This window comes from Balaenoptera physalus (genome assembly GCF_965194825.1).
Source record: "Balaenoptera physalus genome assembly, chromosome: 11".
NCBI classification, from domain to species: domain Eukaryota; kingdom Metazoa; phylum Chordata; class Mammalia; order Artiodactyla; family Balaenopteridae; genus Balaenoptera; species Balaenoptera physalus.
In genome coordinates, this window is record NC_138896.1 from 93,098,749 (window position 1) to 93,112,573 (window position 13,825).

A 13,825-nucleotide genomic window follows, 5' to 3' on the forward strand; every position below is an offset into this window, starting at 1 on the left:
GGGGAGAGAATTTTGTGTCGATCTGCCTGTAAACGTTTAGAAATAACTTTGTGAATAATAACTCTGTTAATCTGAGGCTTTGTAATTGTCTTTATAAGGAGAATAAATAGATTTGTGTGGCAAATAACTGAAGTCTAAAGTTTACGTTTACACTTTTTAGCTGCACTTGTCATCTCTCTGCTCACATGTTTGCTGTTCATATTGTAACTCTCAGGAATGCTAATAGTGTGTGAGATAAACACTGCTGTTTATAACATGATTTTAGGTCCAATTTATGTTTCAGTTTTGTATTTTCTGTGATCAAGTGAAAATTTGATTGTGGTTGAAGTATTTGGTAAACAATAAGGTACCTACCAAAATATTGAGTGTATTTGTATGTATTTTAAGTTTGATGAAACACGTAGGTTGTACATAAAATTTTAATTATGGAGCATAACTATATTTATAATACTTTTTCATTGGAATCACTTGTCTTATTCTGTCTGATAACAAAACATTTGTAGTTTTATTTGAACACTAAAAAAATCTTTGTGTGCAAAAGAATACTTGAGAAAGTTTCTGTATTTAAATAAACTCTTACTTGATTCTTATTTGTGTTGCCTCTCTTGTAAACTTAAAATTGAATTGTCAGAATTAAGAATGTTAAAATTTTTTCCCAGTTTTGAAGCTTTCTGTTAATTTTGAATGTTCTTTTTTATTGCTTTTTAAGGCAAGGGAGGGAACATTGTTTTCTTTTTAAATAAGAGGACAGGTGTGCTTATTGCCTTGCCTACTTTTAAGTGACTCATCCATTCATTTGTAGCATTTTCTTTTGTAGCTTAACACAGGGGTGACTAGATAAAGCTTGAAATAGCAGGAGTAATAATGTTCCTAATTTTCTTGATAATTAATGACCTCAAACTATAAAATTGTATTCTTTTGCAGTATACCTTTTACTATTCAGCGACTATGTGAATTGCTCACAGATCCAAGGAGAAACTATACAGGAACAGACAAATTTCTCAGAGGAGTAGAAAAGGTATATATTTTATTATTGGAATTATATTAAACTGTAGCATAATAGATTTCAGAAAAGAACTTTGAGTAGGCTCTGTTTCAGGCACCTTTTCTTGAAATAGGTTTCTCAGCCTACCTGAAGTTTTTCCCAATTTGTTTTCCAAATTATGTCCTAAGTTTCAGAGAAAGATTTAATAGGAGGGAGGCGGAGGAATGCTTGAGGTCAGTTAAGCTTGGGAAAAGCAGTTTATTATTGTCTCGTGGAAATTCTTAGTGTATCTTAACATATTAATAGCTCCAAGAAGTTCTATAATTGATATTTTAATAATAGAGGGTTTTGCAAACGTGTTTACCCACAGAATTCATTTCTTTAGTTCTGGAGTTCAGAGGTGCACAACTTGGAAAATCGCTAATACACAGCATTTAAGTTAGATATTGAGAAGAATATATATCATGTTTAAGAATGAGAGAAGCATTAGGTTTTTAGTGGGTGAGGGGATGTTAAAGGGGCAGGGCATTCTGGACAAAGGAAACAGTCTGAGAGAATGAAAAGCAAGACAGACTTGTCTGGAGTGAAAAATGAATGAAGGAGCCCCATGGGAACCAAGATTGTGGACCAGTGGTTTTGTTAAAACCATTGGTTTTAGTGATTGATCCTAAAACATAGTCTAGTGTTATTTTAAGGTTCTAACTGAAGTTCAGTTTATTTTACCCTTGGAGCAGGAATCCAAAATCATTACCTAGTGAGTTATAATAGATCTTAGGGCCTTACTGGATTAATGTGTTTTGTTGAGCTTCTGTACCTTCAATTTAGTAAGATTCCTGAAGGGCAGGAAACTGAGATGGTTCTTCAGTACATACTTTCAGTTCAGAGACTTTCAGTAATTCCACTTGGGCAATCTTTGGATAACGAGGCAGTGTCACAGTAATCATAGCTGTGTGACCATGGACCAGGTACATAACCTAAGTCTCAGTTTCCTCATCTGTATAGTGTGGATCATAATGAGGCTGTGAGGAGGATTAAATGTAAAAGCACTTACTTTGGCTCAGCAAACTTTCAATGAATATTGACTATTAATAAAGTTATTGTTACCAGGAAGATTATATTATATAAAAGGTTTGAGTCTCTTTCCTTGAGGTATATCATGCTATACATCAAGCTTTTGATTGGGTACTGCTTTAAAAGGAAGTTCGTTATAGTAGGCCTAAATACTTCAAACTCTAAATATCTTGGTGTGATTCTGTCTCAAATAAGAGACCGTGGTTCTATTCTATTACCTGTAATACATAATGTGAGGGTTCTAAAGTAACTAGAGTAGAGTAAAAAAAAAAAAAAAAATGAGGCTGGCAAAAAACAAATAGTTTAGTGGGATATTAGAGTTTGGTCTTTCGCTATTGTTTCAGTTTTCATTGCTTGATTAGAGATTTTTATTTTTAGCCATTTCTTTTATTGGTAAAAATGTAATAAAATGGAAACTTAATACCAGGGAGATTTTGAGAAATTAAAAACAAATAATTAAACTTTATTTTGTGGTACTTTTCCTCATATTAATCACCAGTTTTTGTTATTGCAGAATGTGATGGTTGTTAGCTGTGTTTATCCTTCTTCAGAGTAAGTATAGAGATTTTTCTTTTTCTAGTATATTCTAATTATTAAATCATTTCTAATGTATTAGTCTTAAAAATAGGTTGCATTTATTTTATATGTAATTAAGCATGATAACATTTGTAAATGCTTATGAAACTACCATCCAGTCCTCAAAGTAGAATATTACCAATAACATTACCTATATGTTTTTCCAGTGAAAAGATTTGTATTAAAGAGATTCATGATTTACTGCAGTCTTAACACTGTTGGATTTATGTACTGTCAGACCCTGGTATCCCTTCTGAGACAGGTCATTTCTAGGACATAATTCTTAGGTTTGTAATAGCTACTTGATGACATCGCTTTTCATGATGGAAAATTATTTCCAGTAGCTAAGATTTACATAGTAAATTAAGGTAGCAGTTTAGGGCACACTCCTTGGCACCACTGGTATTTTATTATGGGTGGATGTCCTGGGATTGCAGGAGATTTAGCACTGTCCATAGCTCACACTGAATGCCAGTAGTGTCCACCACTTCCCATGAAAAATTTCTTTAGACGTTGCTATATGTCCCCTGGGGATGCGGAGTGAGGGAAGGGGGATTGTTGGAAGATGTTTCTTTAGATGTTGCTATATGTCCCCTGGGGATGCGGAGTGAGGGAAGGGGGATTGTTGGAAGATGTTGCCTCCTGTTGAGAAACACTGGTTTAATGGTTAAAATATCTGATTTCATAGACCAATAACGGTGAATTTGTTTTAGAACTCTTGAAGAATGTACCTGTATATTGTTAAATAACATACTAAGATAATCCCATAGTTATTTTTCTTAGAAGTCTTTCATTTGGTTCTGTGACAGATCTTACAAAAGATCTTTTAGACCCGTGATTCTCATCAAAATTAGAGAATTAAACTATCCATGTTTTTTTCTTGTAGGAAGAACAATTCCAATAGTTTAAATCGAATGAATGGTGTTATGTTTCCTGGAAATTCACCAAGTTACACTGAAAGGTGAGATTATTGATTTTTATTATTCAAAGAGTTGCAGTTTCTTAATTTTGGGTAGGAAGTTCAATATACTTTTTAAGAATTGGGAATTTTATGGTGGCGGGTTAGGATATACCAAACAGAATTAGTTAATTTGGTAACCCATGGTTCTGAAAGTCAAAATTAAAGAAAATGTTTCTGTGATATGTTCATATAAACAAACCTTGGGAGGGATGACTTTTTACAAAAATGGGAAAATGATGTTCATTTATTTTACCGTAGGTCTAATATAAATGGACCTGGAACACCCAGGCCACTTAATCGACCAAAGGTTTCTTTGTCAGTCCCCATGACAACAAATGGCTTACCTGAGAGCACAGACAGCAAAGAGTCAAACTTAAAGCAAAATGAGGACAAAAATCACAGGTTTGTATGTGATTTATATTTAAAAGAAAACATGTTTTCCAAAAGAGTTAACATTTATTGATAGTTTTTCAGCCCTCATTATTTATTACTTACAATTTACTGTTGTTTTGAGGGGTAGAAAAGGTTTTAATGCAGTTAAAAGGGGCTGCAGCTTTTTGCAGCATTAGCACATGCTGACGATGGGCAGAGAAAAGACTTAAACTGCTAATTTGGGGAGATTTTATTTATAATAGGGTGTTATGAAAGTGGTCATGATACATTTTTTTCTTCTTTTTGAAAGTTACTTGAAAAGAGAAGATTTATAAATGATTTGAAATTTTGTGAATCATTTCTCATTGTAGATCATAAAAGGAAACCTTTTTATTTATATCCCATCTCAAATTTTGTACATCACATTAAGGGAAGGAACACTGAATGAGTGAGAGGAATTAAAGAGTATTGGCCTGCCTGGACAAAAGGGTCTTATCAGAACTGATTTCTTAAATTGGTGATGATGCAGAAAGGTGTCTATGTTCTGACTTACTCAGGAATAATGAGCATCTTATCTACAGCTTACTCTCATATGGTTCAGAAAATTACTAATGACAATAAGAATAAACAGAGATGGAGACAGGGTGATGTAGCAAATGCAGTGAGTTGCTAATTAAGGGGATCTGCTTTAGGGGGATATGATCGTTCTTTTTCTGTGAGTTTAAAAATATTTCACAATAAATTATTTAAGAAAAAAAAAAGAGTATGTCCCTGTGGAAGACTTGTAGTTTTATTATAGGAGGACATTTAACTTACTGGAGAATTGAACAGAAAGGTCATGTAACTTATTGACAAGTTGCTAGTGGGAAATATTTATTAAACAGTTTAGGTGTCCTCGAAATTATTCTCTTGTGTTTTTCTTTGCCCAGATGTTATAATTTAACTTTGACACTGAAATACAGTTAAACATTATTAGACCTTAAAAATGAGAATGTAGATGATGAAGAAACAGTCTTATTAATGACACTTTAAAACAATATTTACAGTGACTCTTCGACATCTGAATCAGAAGGTTCCTCAGTGAGCCCTATAAAAAATAAACATCCAGATGAAGATACTGTGGAAGCTGAGGGGCATGAGGTAAAAAGACTCAGGTTTGACAAAGAAAGTGACGTCAGAGAGATGGCCAGTCAAACATCTTCCAGTGAAATTTCTTCAGTTATGGTAGAAGAAACAGAAGCCCCATCTTCATCTCAGAATAAAGACAAAGAAAGTAGTTGTACCAGGCAGCACTGTACAGAAGAGGATGAAGAAGAGGATGAAGAGGAAGAAGAAGGTATTTAGAGACCATCTGTAAAAGGGTGGAGTAAGGAGATCCTCAAATTCTTGTACTTCAATTTTGCGTGAAAGAATTTAACATAATGGAACTCCTTATAATGCTGATGTTGGGCTTTTCTCCCACCTGTATGTGTTCTATAGTTGCTGCTGAGTTTCAGGGATATGATTTGAACTGTAGAGTATCAGAATTCATGAAACTTAACTGTGGAGGTATTTTGAAAATCAAATTTAACTACAACAACATTTGCTTATTTTTAGAGTCTTTTATGACATCAAGAGAAATGATCCCAGAAAGAAAAAATCAAGAAAAAGAATCTGATGATGCCTTAACTGTGAATGAAGAGACTTCTGAGGAAAATAATCAAATGGAGGAATCTGATCTGACTCAAGTTGAGAGAGGTTTACATTCTGAAGGTAGTGAAAATACAGGCCCTGTAAGTAGTTCCAATTGCCATGAAACGGAAGAATTAATAGGATCCAATTCCAGTAAAACTGGAGAGATTCTCTCAGAATCATCCATGGAAGCCACAGAAGTCACAGATGAACCAATGGAACAAGACTAACTATTTAGAAATATTTAGATGCAGTATTTTACATACAGTTCTGGTTTTACACTGTATAAAACTTTTATGTAATAAAGTGGACCTTTAGTTTTACAAGAGAAGCAGGTTGTAAAATAAAGTACTTTATGGGATAAATCCTGAAAGAGTTGTACATGTAAGAACTGTGAATATCAGCTCCTCTGGGTCCTGCTTACCGCTGACTTTTTTTGGTCTGGTCAAATCAGTGGTTTGTGTATAGTTTTTTTTTTTTTTTTAATTTAGAGTTAAAAATTTTAAACTGGAAGATAATTATAATTTTGAAAACTTTTGGAGGTTATCACATTTAGTTTATACACATGCAAGAAAGCTTTTTGTCTTGTCTCTTTCTGACAGCTCTAGCAGTTTTCATATTTTGGTCATAGTTTCAACATTTTAACATGTGAATTATAGGGTTTCATGTTGGTTTCCAGATTTTATTGTTTGACTATGTACTATGGAACTTTAAGTCATATATACATATATATATATTATTCTAAGGGGGGAAATGTTATATTTTTCTTTTTCTATAAGAGATGAATACAGTGGATACTTTTTCTATTGGTAATGATTGAGTTCACCTCTTTCAGAAGACAGTTTCTTTCTCTTCTGAGTAATTCAAATAAAATCTGGCCCTTGTGAAACCCTGGAAATCTTAAGTCTGTTGAAATACCAGGTTAAACACATTCCAAGAGATCTGTTCAAACTAAAATTCTTTTGTATACTTCTGAGGTGCCTGAGAAAAAGACTTCATTATTTATGAGAAAATGTGCTTTATCTTGGAAATTGTGTTCAAACATTAGCTTACTATTTTATAGAATGAATGCTTATAAAGCTGACACGAGACCATCTCAGAAGAACCAGGCAGGTTCCTTTACCTTTTGCTTGCTTTTCTGAACAGTGTGAATACTACACATTTCTTTCTAAATTATTCTAGAGTATACAGATGTCAATGGTATGAAACACCACTGTACTGGAAGAATTAATATATTACTTTAGTAATGTACCGGAGCTAAATGACTGAAGCTTTAGGGGTACATAAAAACCACCGTAATTTGTATGACATTTTGAAGTGAATTAAATATTTTTGAACATGCTTCTTCGACAGCCAGTGTTATATTTTTCAGATCAACACAAAGCACAATGGTTATTCTAAACTCAATATTTTCAAATTCACATAATTTAAAGTCATGCAAGCTGCAATTTCCCTGTCTAAATTACTGGCTGCCAAATTTATACCTGTTTCTTCAGCTGTACCTTTTGATATTTAGAATTTTTAAATTTCTGTAAAGTAGATTTTGTAGAATGTAATGTGTTCACTGCCTTTGTGAAGCGGTATATAATTGTATAATTTCTGTGTGTAAACTGAATGCTTGGGCTTTCAATACAGTATTCATATAAAGCAATAAATATTAATGTTATGAAATATTTGAGTACATTTTTATCAAAATATATAAGAATCCCTTTTTTTAATTTCAGATACCTGAAGTACACAGATGAACTTATAAAACTGATGCAAACATTTTCTGACACTGTATCATATGCTCTGGGGTGATTTGGGCGGCAACCACAAGTTTTGCATTTTGCCTACTTCAGTTGCTATGACTAAAAATACCAAAATGAGTTGGCTCCGTTTATGTCTGTAGGATATGATACTACTGACTGACTTGACTGTCAGGTTTACAGCAGCTAGATGATATATTTGTGAATATGTCTCATAGTTGAAATAAAAACTGAGTATTGATTTACTTACTGTTATCCAAGAGGGGAAAAAAAAATCACACATTGTAAATTTTTTTAAAAAATTTTGCAGAAATGTTAAAATGAAGCAAATTTTAAATGTGACATTCATTTGTATTGACCTCTTCTTTATTTTCTTGAGGGATATTTTGCCAGTGAGAGCAGATTTTAAACATTTTAAGTTTAGAAATTTTGAAATTTTCTTTAGAATATTTATGAAATTATTGTCAATAAACCTATTCTTTAAGATCCTGTGACCTTTTGATATTTTTTATTTTAATTGTGCCATGGACCACTTTTAAACTGATTTACTTTTGTTAAATATAAGTTGAAGATTTAGCATCATGACTTTGAGGTCTGTGGTTTTATTTGTAAACTTGCAATTGCTATTTTGGCAAGGGCAAATATATTTCTTTATTAAATAAAGTACAATAATGGTGAATGTACCAAAATGCCATCACTCAACTCTATGAGGGATCTGCATTTTAATCTATAGTTTAATAGTTTTAATATTTATTAGATATTCTTATGTTGATCATAGATCTAACTTGTTGCTGTTTATGCAGATAGTTGTAGAATGCTCATGGAATATTTTCTTTAGGATAGGTTGGAATACTTAGGTAGTTAAACTGGGAAACCTTGTTCAGCTGGTTTGAGATACGATGTCCGTTGGGAAGTAAATTTCCTCGAGTATATGCATAGGTGCACTTACATAGACTTTGCTTCATGGAAATGTCAGTTCTAATAGTAACTGATTCAGATGTGTATTTTTAGAAGGCTAATTTTAGGCACATTTTCTTAACACACATCAGCAAAGTCATATTAAAAGATCTAAAGAATTAGGACCTTGGTGATTAAAATATTATTTTCTGTTTTGGCGTTGAGCAGATTGTTTACCTGTTAGACTCTAGACTCTGAACCCAACATGTAAAAAGAATTTGAAATGCTGATGAGGAGAGCGAGAATATACATGGAATACACTTTTAGCACTTTTCCCTTTTGAGACAGTGAAAACATTATCCCAGTACATTTTTAAAAATGTATCTTTTCAGTTCTGAAAATGTTGGCGAACAGAAATGAGTAGTGGAAAATGTCATATTTTAAATGTTTGATTATCAGATAAATTTAATCCACTTAGGGTTTATTGTAACTACACCTTTCAAAAGTGTGGATGGAGCAATGAAATTGCCTGTCAGAGCTATAAAACCCTCTGGCTTGGAAAGGCATCCCAGAAACCCTGGGTAAGAAGGTGTGGCCTGTTAAAGCATGGAGGTTCAGAGTGTTTTGTTTTGCTGGTGTAGATAGGCATGTACTTATGCATTTTTGCATTTGTAAAGTCAGCAATTTTTCAAATAATGTAATTGTAATATACTAGTTTACTTATGAAGATACTTGGGGCAGAATCTAAAGCTGCGATCTTTGATTATGAGAAATGTAACTTGTGGTAAGGACAAAAATGCAATTTGTAGAACCAAAGGAAATAAAAATTTTGGATAGTGTTTCACAATGTCTTCTGAACAGGAGTTTCTTAAATACATTGGTTTTGATCAGATGAAGCTTAGTTCTCTCGAGATTTGTGCTAATCATAAAATGGATGAATGCAAAAACACCTTGTAATTTCATATGGAATTATTATAATTAGGTTTATTGGATTATTGGCCTAGCAAGAATGCTAGTATGTATTGGTTAGAATACATCTAATATTTCACATTTTAAAAATAATTAGTACACTTTCTTCAGAATTTTCTTTTATTTCATCAACTTGGAGCCTAGATTACTTTGCCAAATAAATGTATTATTTTCATAATGCAATAAAATATAAACTAGAAGAATATCTTTATGTGTGGAATTACTTTATTTGCCATAATAGCTCACACTCCCTCCCTCCAATGCCCCCTTTTCTCTCACCTTAGGTAGGTTAAGATCCACAGGCATTTCCTGATCCATAGGGAGAGGAGCTGCATGACTTCATTACAGGTCTGTTGCTTAAGTGATAACAGGGTGTTTCTGCAGAGATGGTGTGTCTGAGTTGAATGGACGATTGTTCTTTGCTGGGCAACTCGTACCTGGGATCTGTAAAATAGAGATTTACCATGTAAAAGTTTCTCTTGGCATAATTTGGCACTAGTTGTCATGCACAGATCTACACCATTTGTATTAGAATCATTTTAGAAATGGCAGTTTCAGACAACTACATGGTTAAAAGTGTAGAGTTGCCCTCAGTGGAGAGGGTGGATTCCATTTTCCGTTGTGGGTTCTCATTTCTTCATATGTATTACTGCACAGTAGGTGATAGTAAATGGTGACATCTGTGGCTCTCAACTCAGAAGATAGGAGTGTTATCAGCATGTTTCTGAATTTAAATATTGAGTTTCAGCTTCTCTTCTCATATTTGATCTCTAACTTCTCCCCACTTTATTATTTACTAAATGCTATAGCAAGCATAGAGTTTTGGGTTACTGATACGAAGACTGATTGTTCTATTGATTAGGAATAAGAAGCATGATCTCTGACCACTTGCCCATCTAGAATGAAGAGTACGCTACTGTCGTATTTTAACAGATTTTTTTTTTTTCCAGTGTAAAATTCAGCAGTTGAGTCTGGGGTCTTTGGATTTATTTGTACGCTTTCAGAGTTTTTCTTCCCAAAGGCAATGCATTTTTTTTTTAACTAAAAATAATAACAAATACACAAAAATGCCAGTAATTTCCAGTGTCCTAGTCAGAAGACACCACTGGTTTACTGATTTTTATACTCTTGCAAGCTAGTCCTATGCGCATGGCAAGTGGTAACAGTTGAAATTAAATGGGCTTTGTGGATACTGGCTACACAAACACTTGATTCCTGTGACTACTTTCTCCCTGCTTTAGAAGGGTTCCAAGTTCATCCCTGAAGCCTTTCATTGTTGCAAAGTTTGTGGATTTGGGAGCAGTACACGCCATTGGATGTTCCTAAATCCAGGGGCAGATAGACTGAATCGCCAGAAAATGTGCATCCAAATGACAAACTTCTGTGACTGTGTGACCAGCTCCCCTGACCTATAGAAAGTCACCACACTACACCCTTGCCTGATAGGGGACAGGTGTTTCTGGAAGTGGTAAGTTGTGTCATTAAACTAGCGAAGTCCTGCTTTATTTATTTATTTATTTATTTTTGGCTGCGTTGGGTCTTCCTTGCTGCACGTGGGCTCTCTCTAGCTGCGGCGAGCGGGGCCCACTCGTCATTGCCGTGTGTGGGCTCCTCACTACCTTGGCTTCTCTTGCTGCAGAGCACAGGCTCTAGGTGCGCGGGCCTCAGTAGTTGTGGCACGCGGGCTCAGTAGTTGTGGCTCGAGGGATCTAGAGCTCAGGCTCAGTGGTTGTGGCACACAGGCCTAGCTGCTCCGCGGCATGTGGGATCCTCCCGGACCAGGGCTCGAACCCGTGTCCCCTGCATTGGCAGGCGGATTCCCAACCACTGCGCCACCAGGGAAGCCCCGCGAAGTCCTGCTTTAATGTGCTATAACGGGACTTGATAGTTGGTCAATAATGCTTTGCTTCAAGAAATCTTGGTGGTTGAATAGGTTTGCAAGGCCTTTAATGGTGCCTATGTTTGCTGAGACTTTGAGGGGTAAATACATGGTTAGTATTTGGCCGTCTTCATTTTGGATCGTTTTTCTTTCCATTGCTTGCAGTGCTACAGAATGGGAGGTTGAGCTTAATTGTCACCAACAGAATTCACATATGCATTTAGGAATGCACATAATCTCCCACTTTCAATCTGGGAACCTAAAATTCTTAGGTGGCAACTTGTATGAATTGCTGTGTATTTGGGGGGCTACAAGAGTAAACTCAGTCCATTCAGTCATGTTTGGAGAACAATAACTATGCAAGTTTTTAGCAAAAGGCAGCTTGCGACTTGCACAGCACAGACGTTAGTGCTGTTGTGGCAGTCTGGGAAGGCGTCTCAGATGAGGTGGGGTTCAGTTTGGCCTTGAGAGGTGAGCAGGACAACCAAGGAGGTAGCACGGTATAAATGGGCAGAGTACAGAGGCGTGGGTTAAGTCATAGCTTCAGACTCCCCACCTGAGGTTCCTTGGGTAAGTTACAGTTTCCTCATTCGTAAAGTGGGGGAAATAACTATCTTCCTGGTAGGATTGTTGGGAGCATTCAAGGTAATTATGGGTATAAAGCTAGGTCTAATCCAGGACGTGGCATTTCTTTTAAGGAAGAGAGTCATGGAGGGGGAGATAGGGTTTGTCCCTGGGGAATACAACAGTTTTGCTGGAATCAAAGTCGAGGTTTCAATCCTGGTCAGTACCTGGTAATAATGGCAAGCACCAACTGAGCACTGACTTCATGCTCTATGTATCCTTAGCACGTGTCATGCATTATCTCATTTAATCTTCCCATCAACCCTATGAGATGCTTAATATTATCTCATTTTACAAACGGGGTACTTGATGTAAAGAAAGGCAACTTGCCCTGGGACCCTTCGAAAGTGGACTGTGTGAACTCCAAAGCCCAAAGATTTTTACCTATTACGCTTAGGTGCTGTCTAGTCTTAGGAGACCTGTAGACTTAGTAGGGCAGCAGAGAGGAAGCCATTCCGGTATCTGAAGGTTCTCAGAGACACTCAGACCTGCCCAAGGTCAGGTACATCAAAAGGCTTTGTCAGTCACAAACCCAAGCGCTTGGTTTCACACTCCATGAACTTCACAATCTAGCTTCACATCTTTTTTTTATCACCCATGTTTTTCCAGCTAGACATTTTGAGTATATCCTCTATTTTTTAAAATTTATTTTAAAAATTAGACAATGCATACCTGGCAAAAATTCAAATAGAGCAGAGCGGTATATACCAGACTGTTGTTGTCCTACTAGTGTTCCTTCCAAATCCCTCAGTTTTATCCTCCTCCTGAACCCCAAGGGAGGTGCCCTTACCAGCCGGGCTTAGTGCCTGACAGTCAAGATCCTGGGGCAGATTCCCTGGGTTTCCGTCCCAGCTCTGCCACTTGCTGGCTGTGTGACCTCTGACTGTAAGATGAGGAGGAGGTCCCAACCTCACGGGGCTGTTACGAGGACTAACCATTAGAAAAGAGTCTGGCATGTAGTAAGCGCTGCTTGCATATGAGTTCAAAAAAACAGCATTTTAAAGAAATTGTATCTTTCCAAAGATAACCTAATTCCATCGCAAACCACCGTGGTGGTCCCTACCTCTCCCCCGACTTCCCTTTCCATAGTGAATGTACATTACACACATTGAGATACCCTCGGCCTTTTTTCTTCCCTATATATTTTTGTGATACTTCTTTGACATCAGTACCTGGAAAGCTACCCCCGTCATTTTAACGGCTGCATAGTATTTCAGTGGTAGATGAACCATAATTTATTTAACAACAGGCCTCCTTTAAGGGACCTCACGATATTTTGACTTGTGGCCATTGTTTGCTCGGTGTGAGCAGTTTGACACTGGGGCATGTAAAATCAGCCCCTCCAGCCCCCCTCTCCGGAAAAAAACAACAACTAAACAAGCCTTTGGATTTTAAGGAATCCTTAAAGAATTATTGTGTGTGAAATAGATGTCCTTGCCCCTGGGGAAGTGGTGGAGGGAAGGATGAATTATCTGTCAGGCAAACCACATACTGTATTTCAAGCCATCTCAATTGTAAGATACACCGCTACTTTACGTAAAGTAAGAAAATAAGCCGCCCACGGAAGCATGAGACAGGCTGAGTGGTATTCCTGCACAGAGCTTTCGCGGGTCACAGCAGCCTCACCGTCTCCTGGCAAATTTTGCAGTTTGTCTGCCCTGCTGTGGCTTGTGATGGTCCTGCAATGAAACAAAACACAGCTTCACTTCTCTGTGGGTGTTCTTTCTTTCTTAGACTCTGCAAAACTCTTGGTTGTTGCTTGGCAAGAAAATATGTAGTTTCAGTCGTTTCCCCAATAACGAATACTTGCTTTTCTAATGTCAAAGATTTACTCCCTGCTGTTCTGTTCCTGTGACTTTCAGGACATGGTAACACATACACACACACACATATATTTTGGTTGGGGGACATGATAACTTGTGGTCTCAGTGAGGGATCACAACATAAGCCTTTTAAAGACGTTTCCAGTGGCGATTAATTTCGCCACACGTGGTGCGCATCACTCGATTGGAGGGACAAGAGTATGAAGGGAGACAACCACTTTGCACATGCCCTCACTGTGGCCACTGCCA

General features: G+C 36.4%; 1 protein-coding gene across 4 annotated transcripts in view; it reads left to right on the top strand.

Moving 5' to 3' along the window:
• Window positions 1–7,307, top strand: part of LOC309637454 (glucoside xylosyltransferase 2) — a 151,776-nt gene extending 144,469 nt beyond the window's left edge. For all 4 annotated transcript variants that reach the window (XM_082412213.1, XM_082412214.1, XM_082412215.1 and 1 more), the window contains 6 exons: window positions 925–1,018; window positions 2,571–2,608; window positions 3,519–3,593; window positions 3,852–3,995; window positions 5,012–5,301; window positions 5,562–7,307. In XM_082412213.1, coding sequence (XP_082268339.1) covers window positions 925–1,018; window positions 2,571–2,608; window positions 3,519–3,593; window positions 3,852–3,995; window positions 5,012–5,301; window positions 5,562–5,866 — 946 coding nt within the window. In that variant the 3' untranslated portion in view covers window positions 5,867–7,307. The remainder of the gene's footprint in view (window positions 1–924; window positions 1,019–2,570; window positions 2,609–3,518; window positions 3,594–3,851; window positions 3,996–5,011; window positions 5,302–5,561) is intronic.
• The last annotated feature ends 6,518 nt before the right edge of the window (window positions 7,308–13,825 follow it).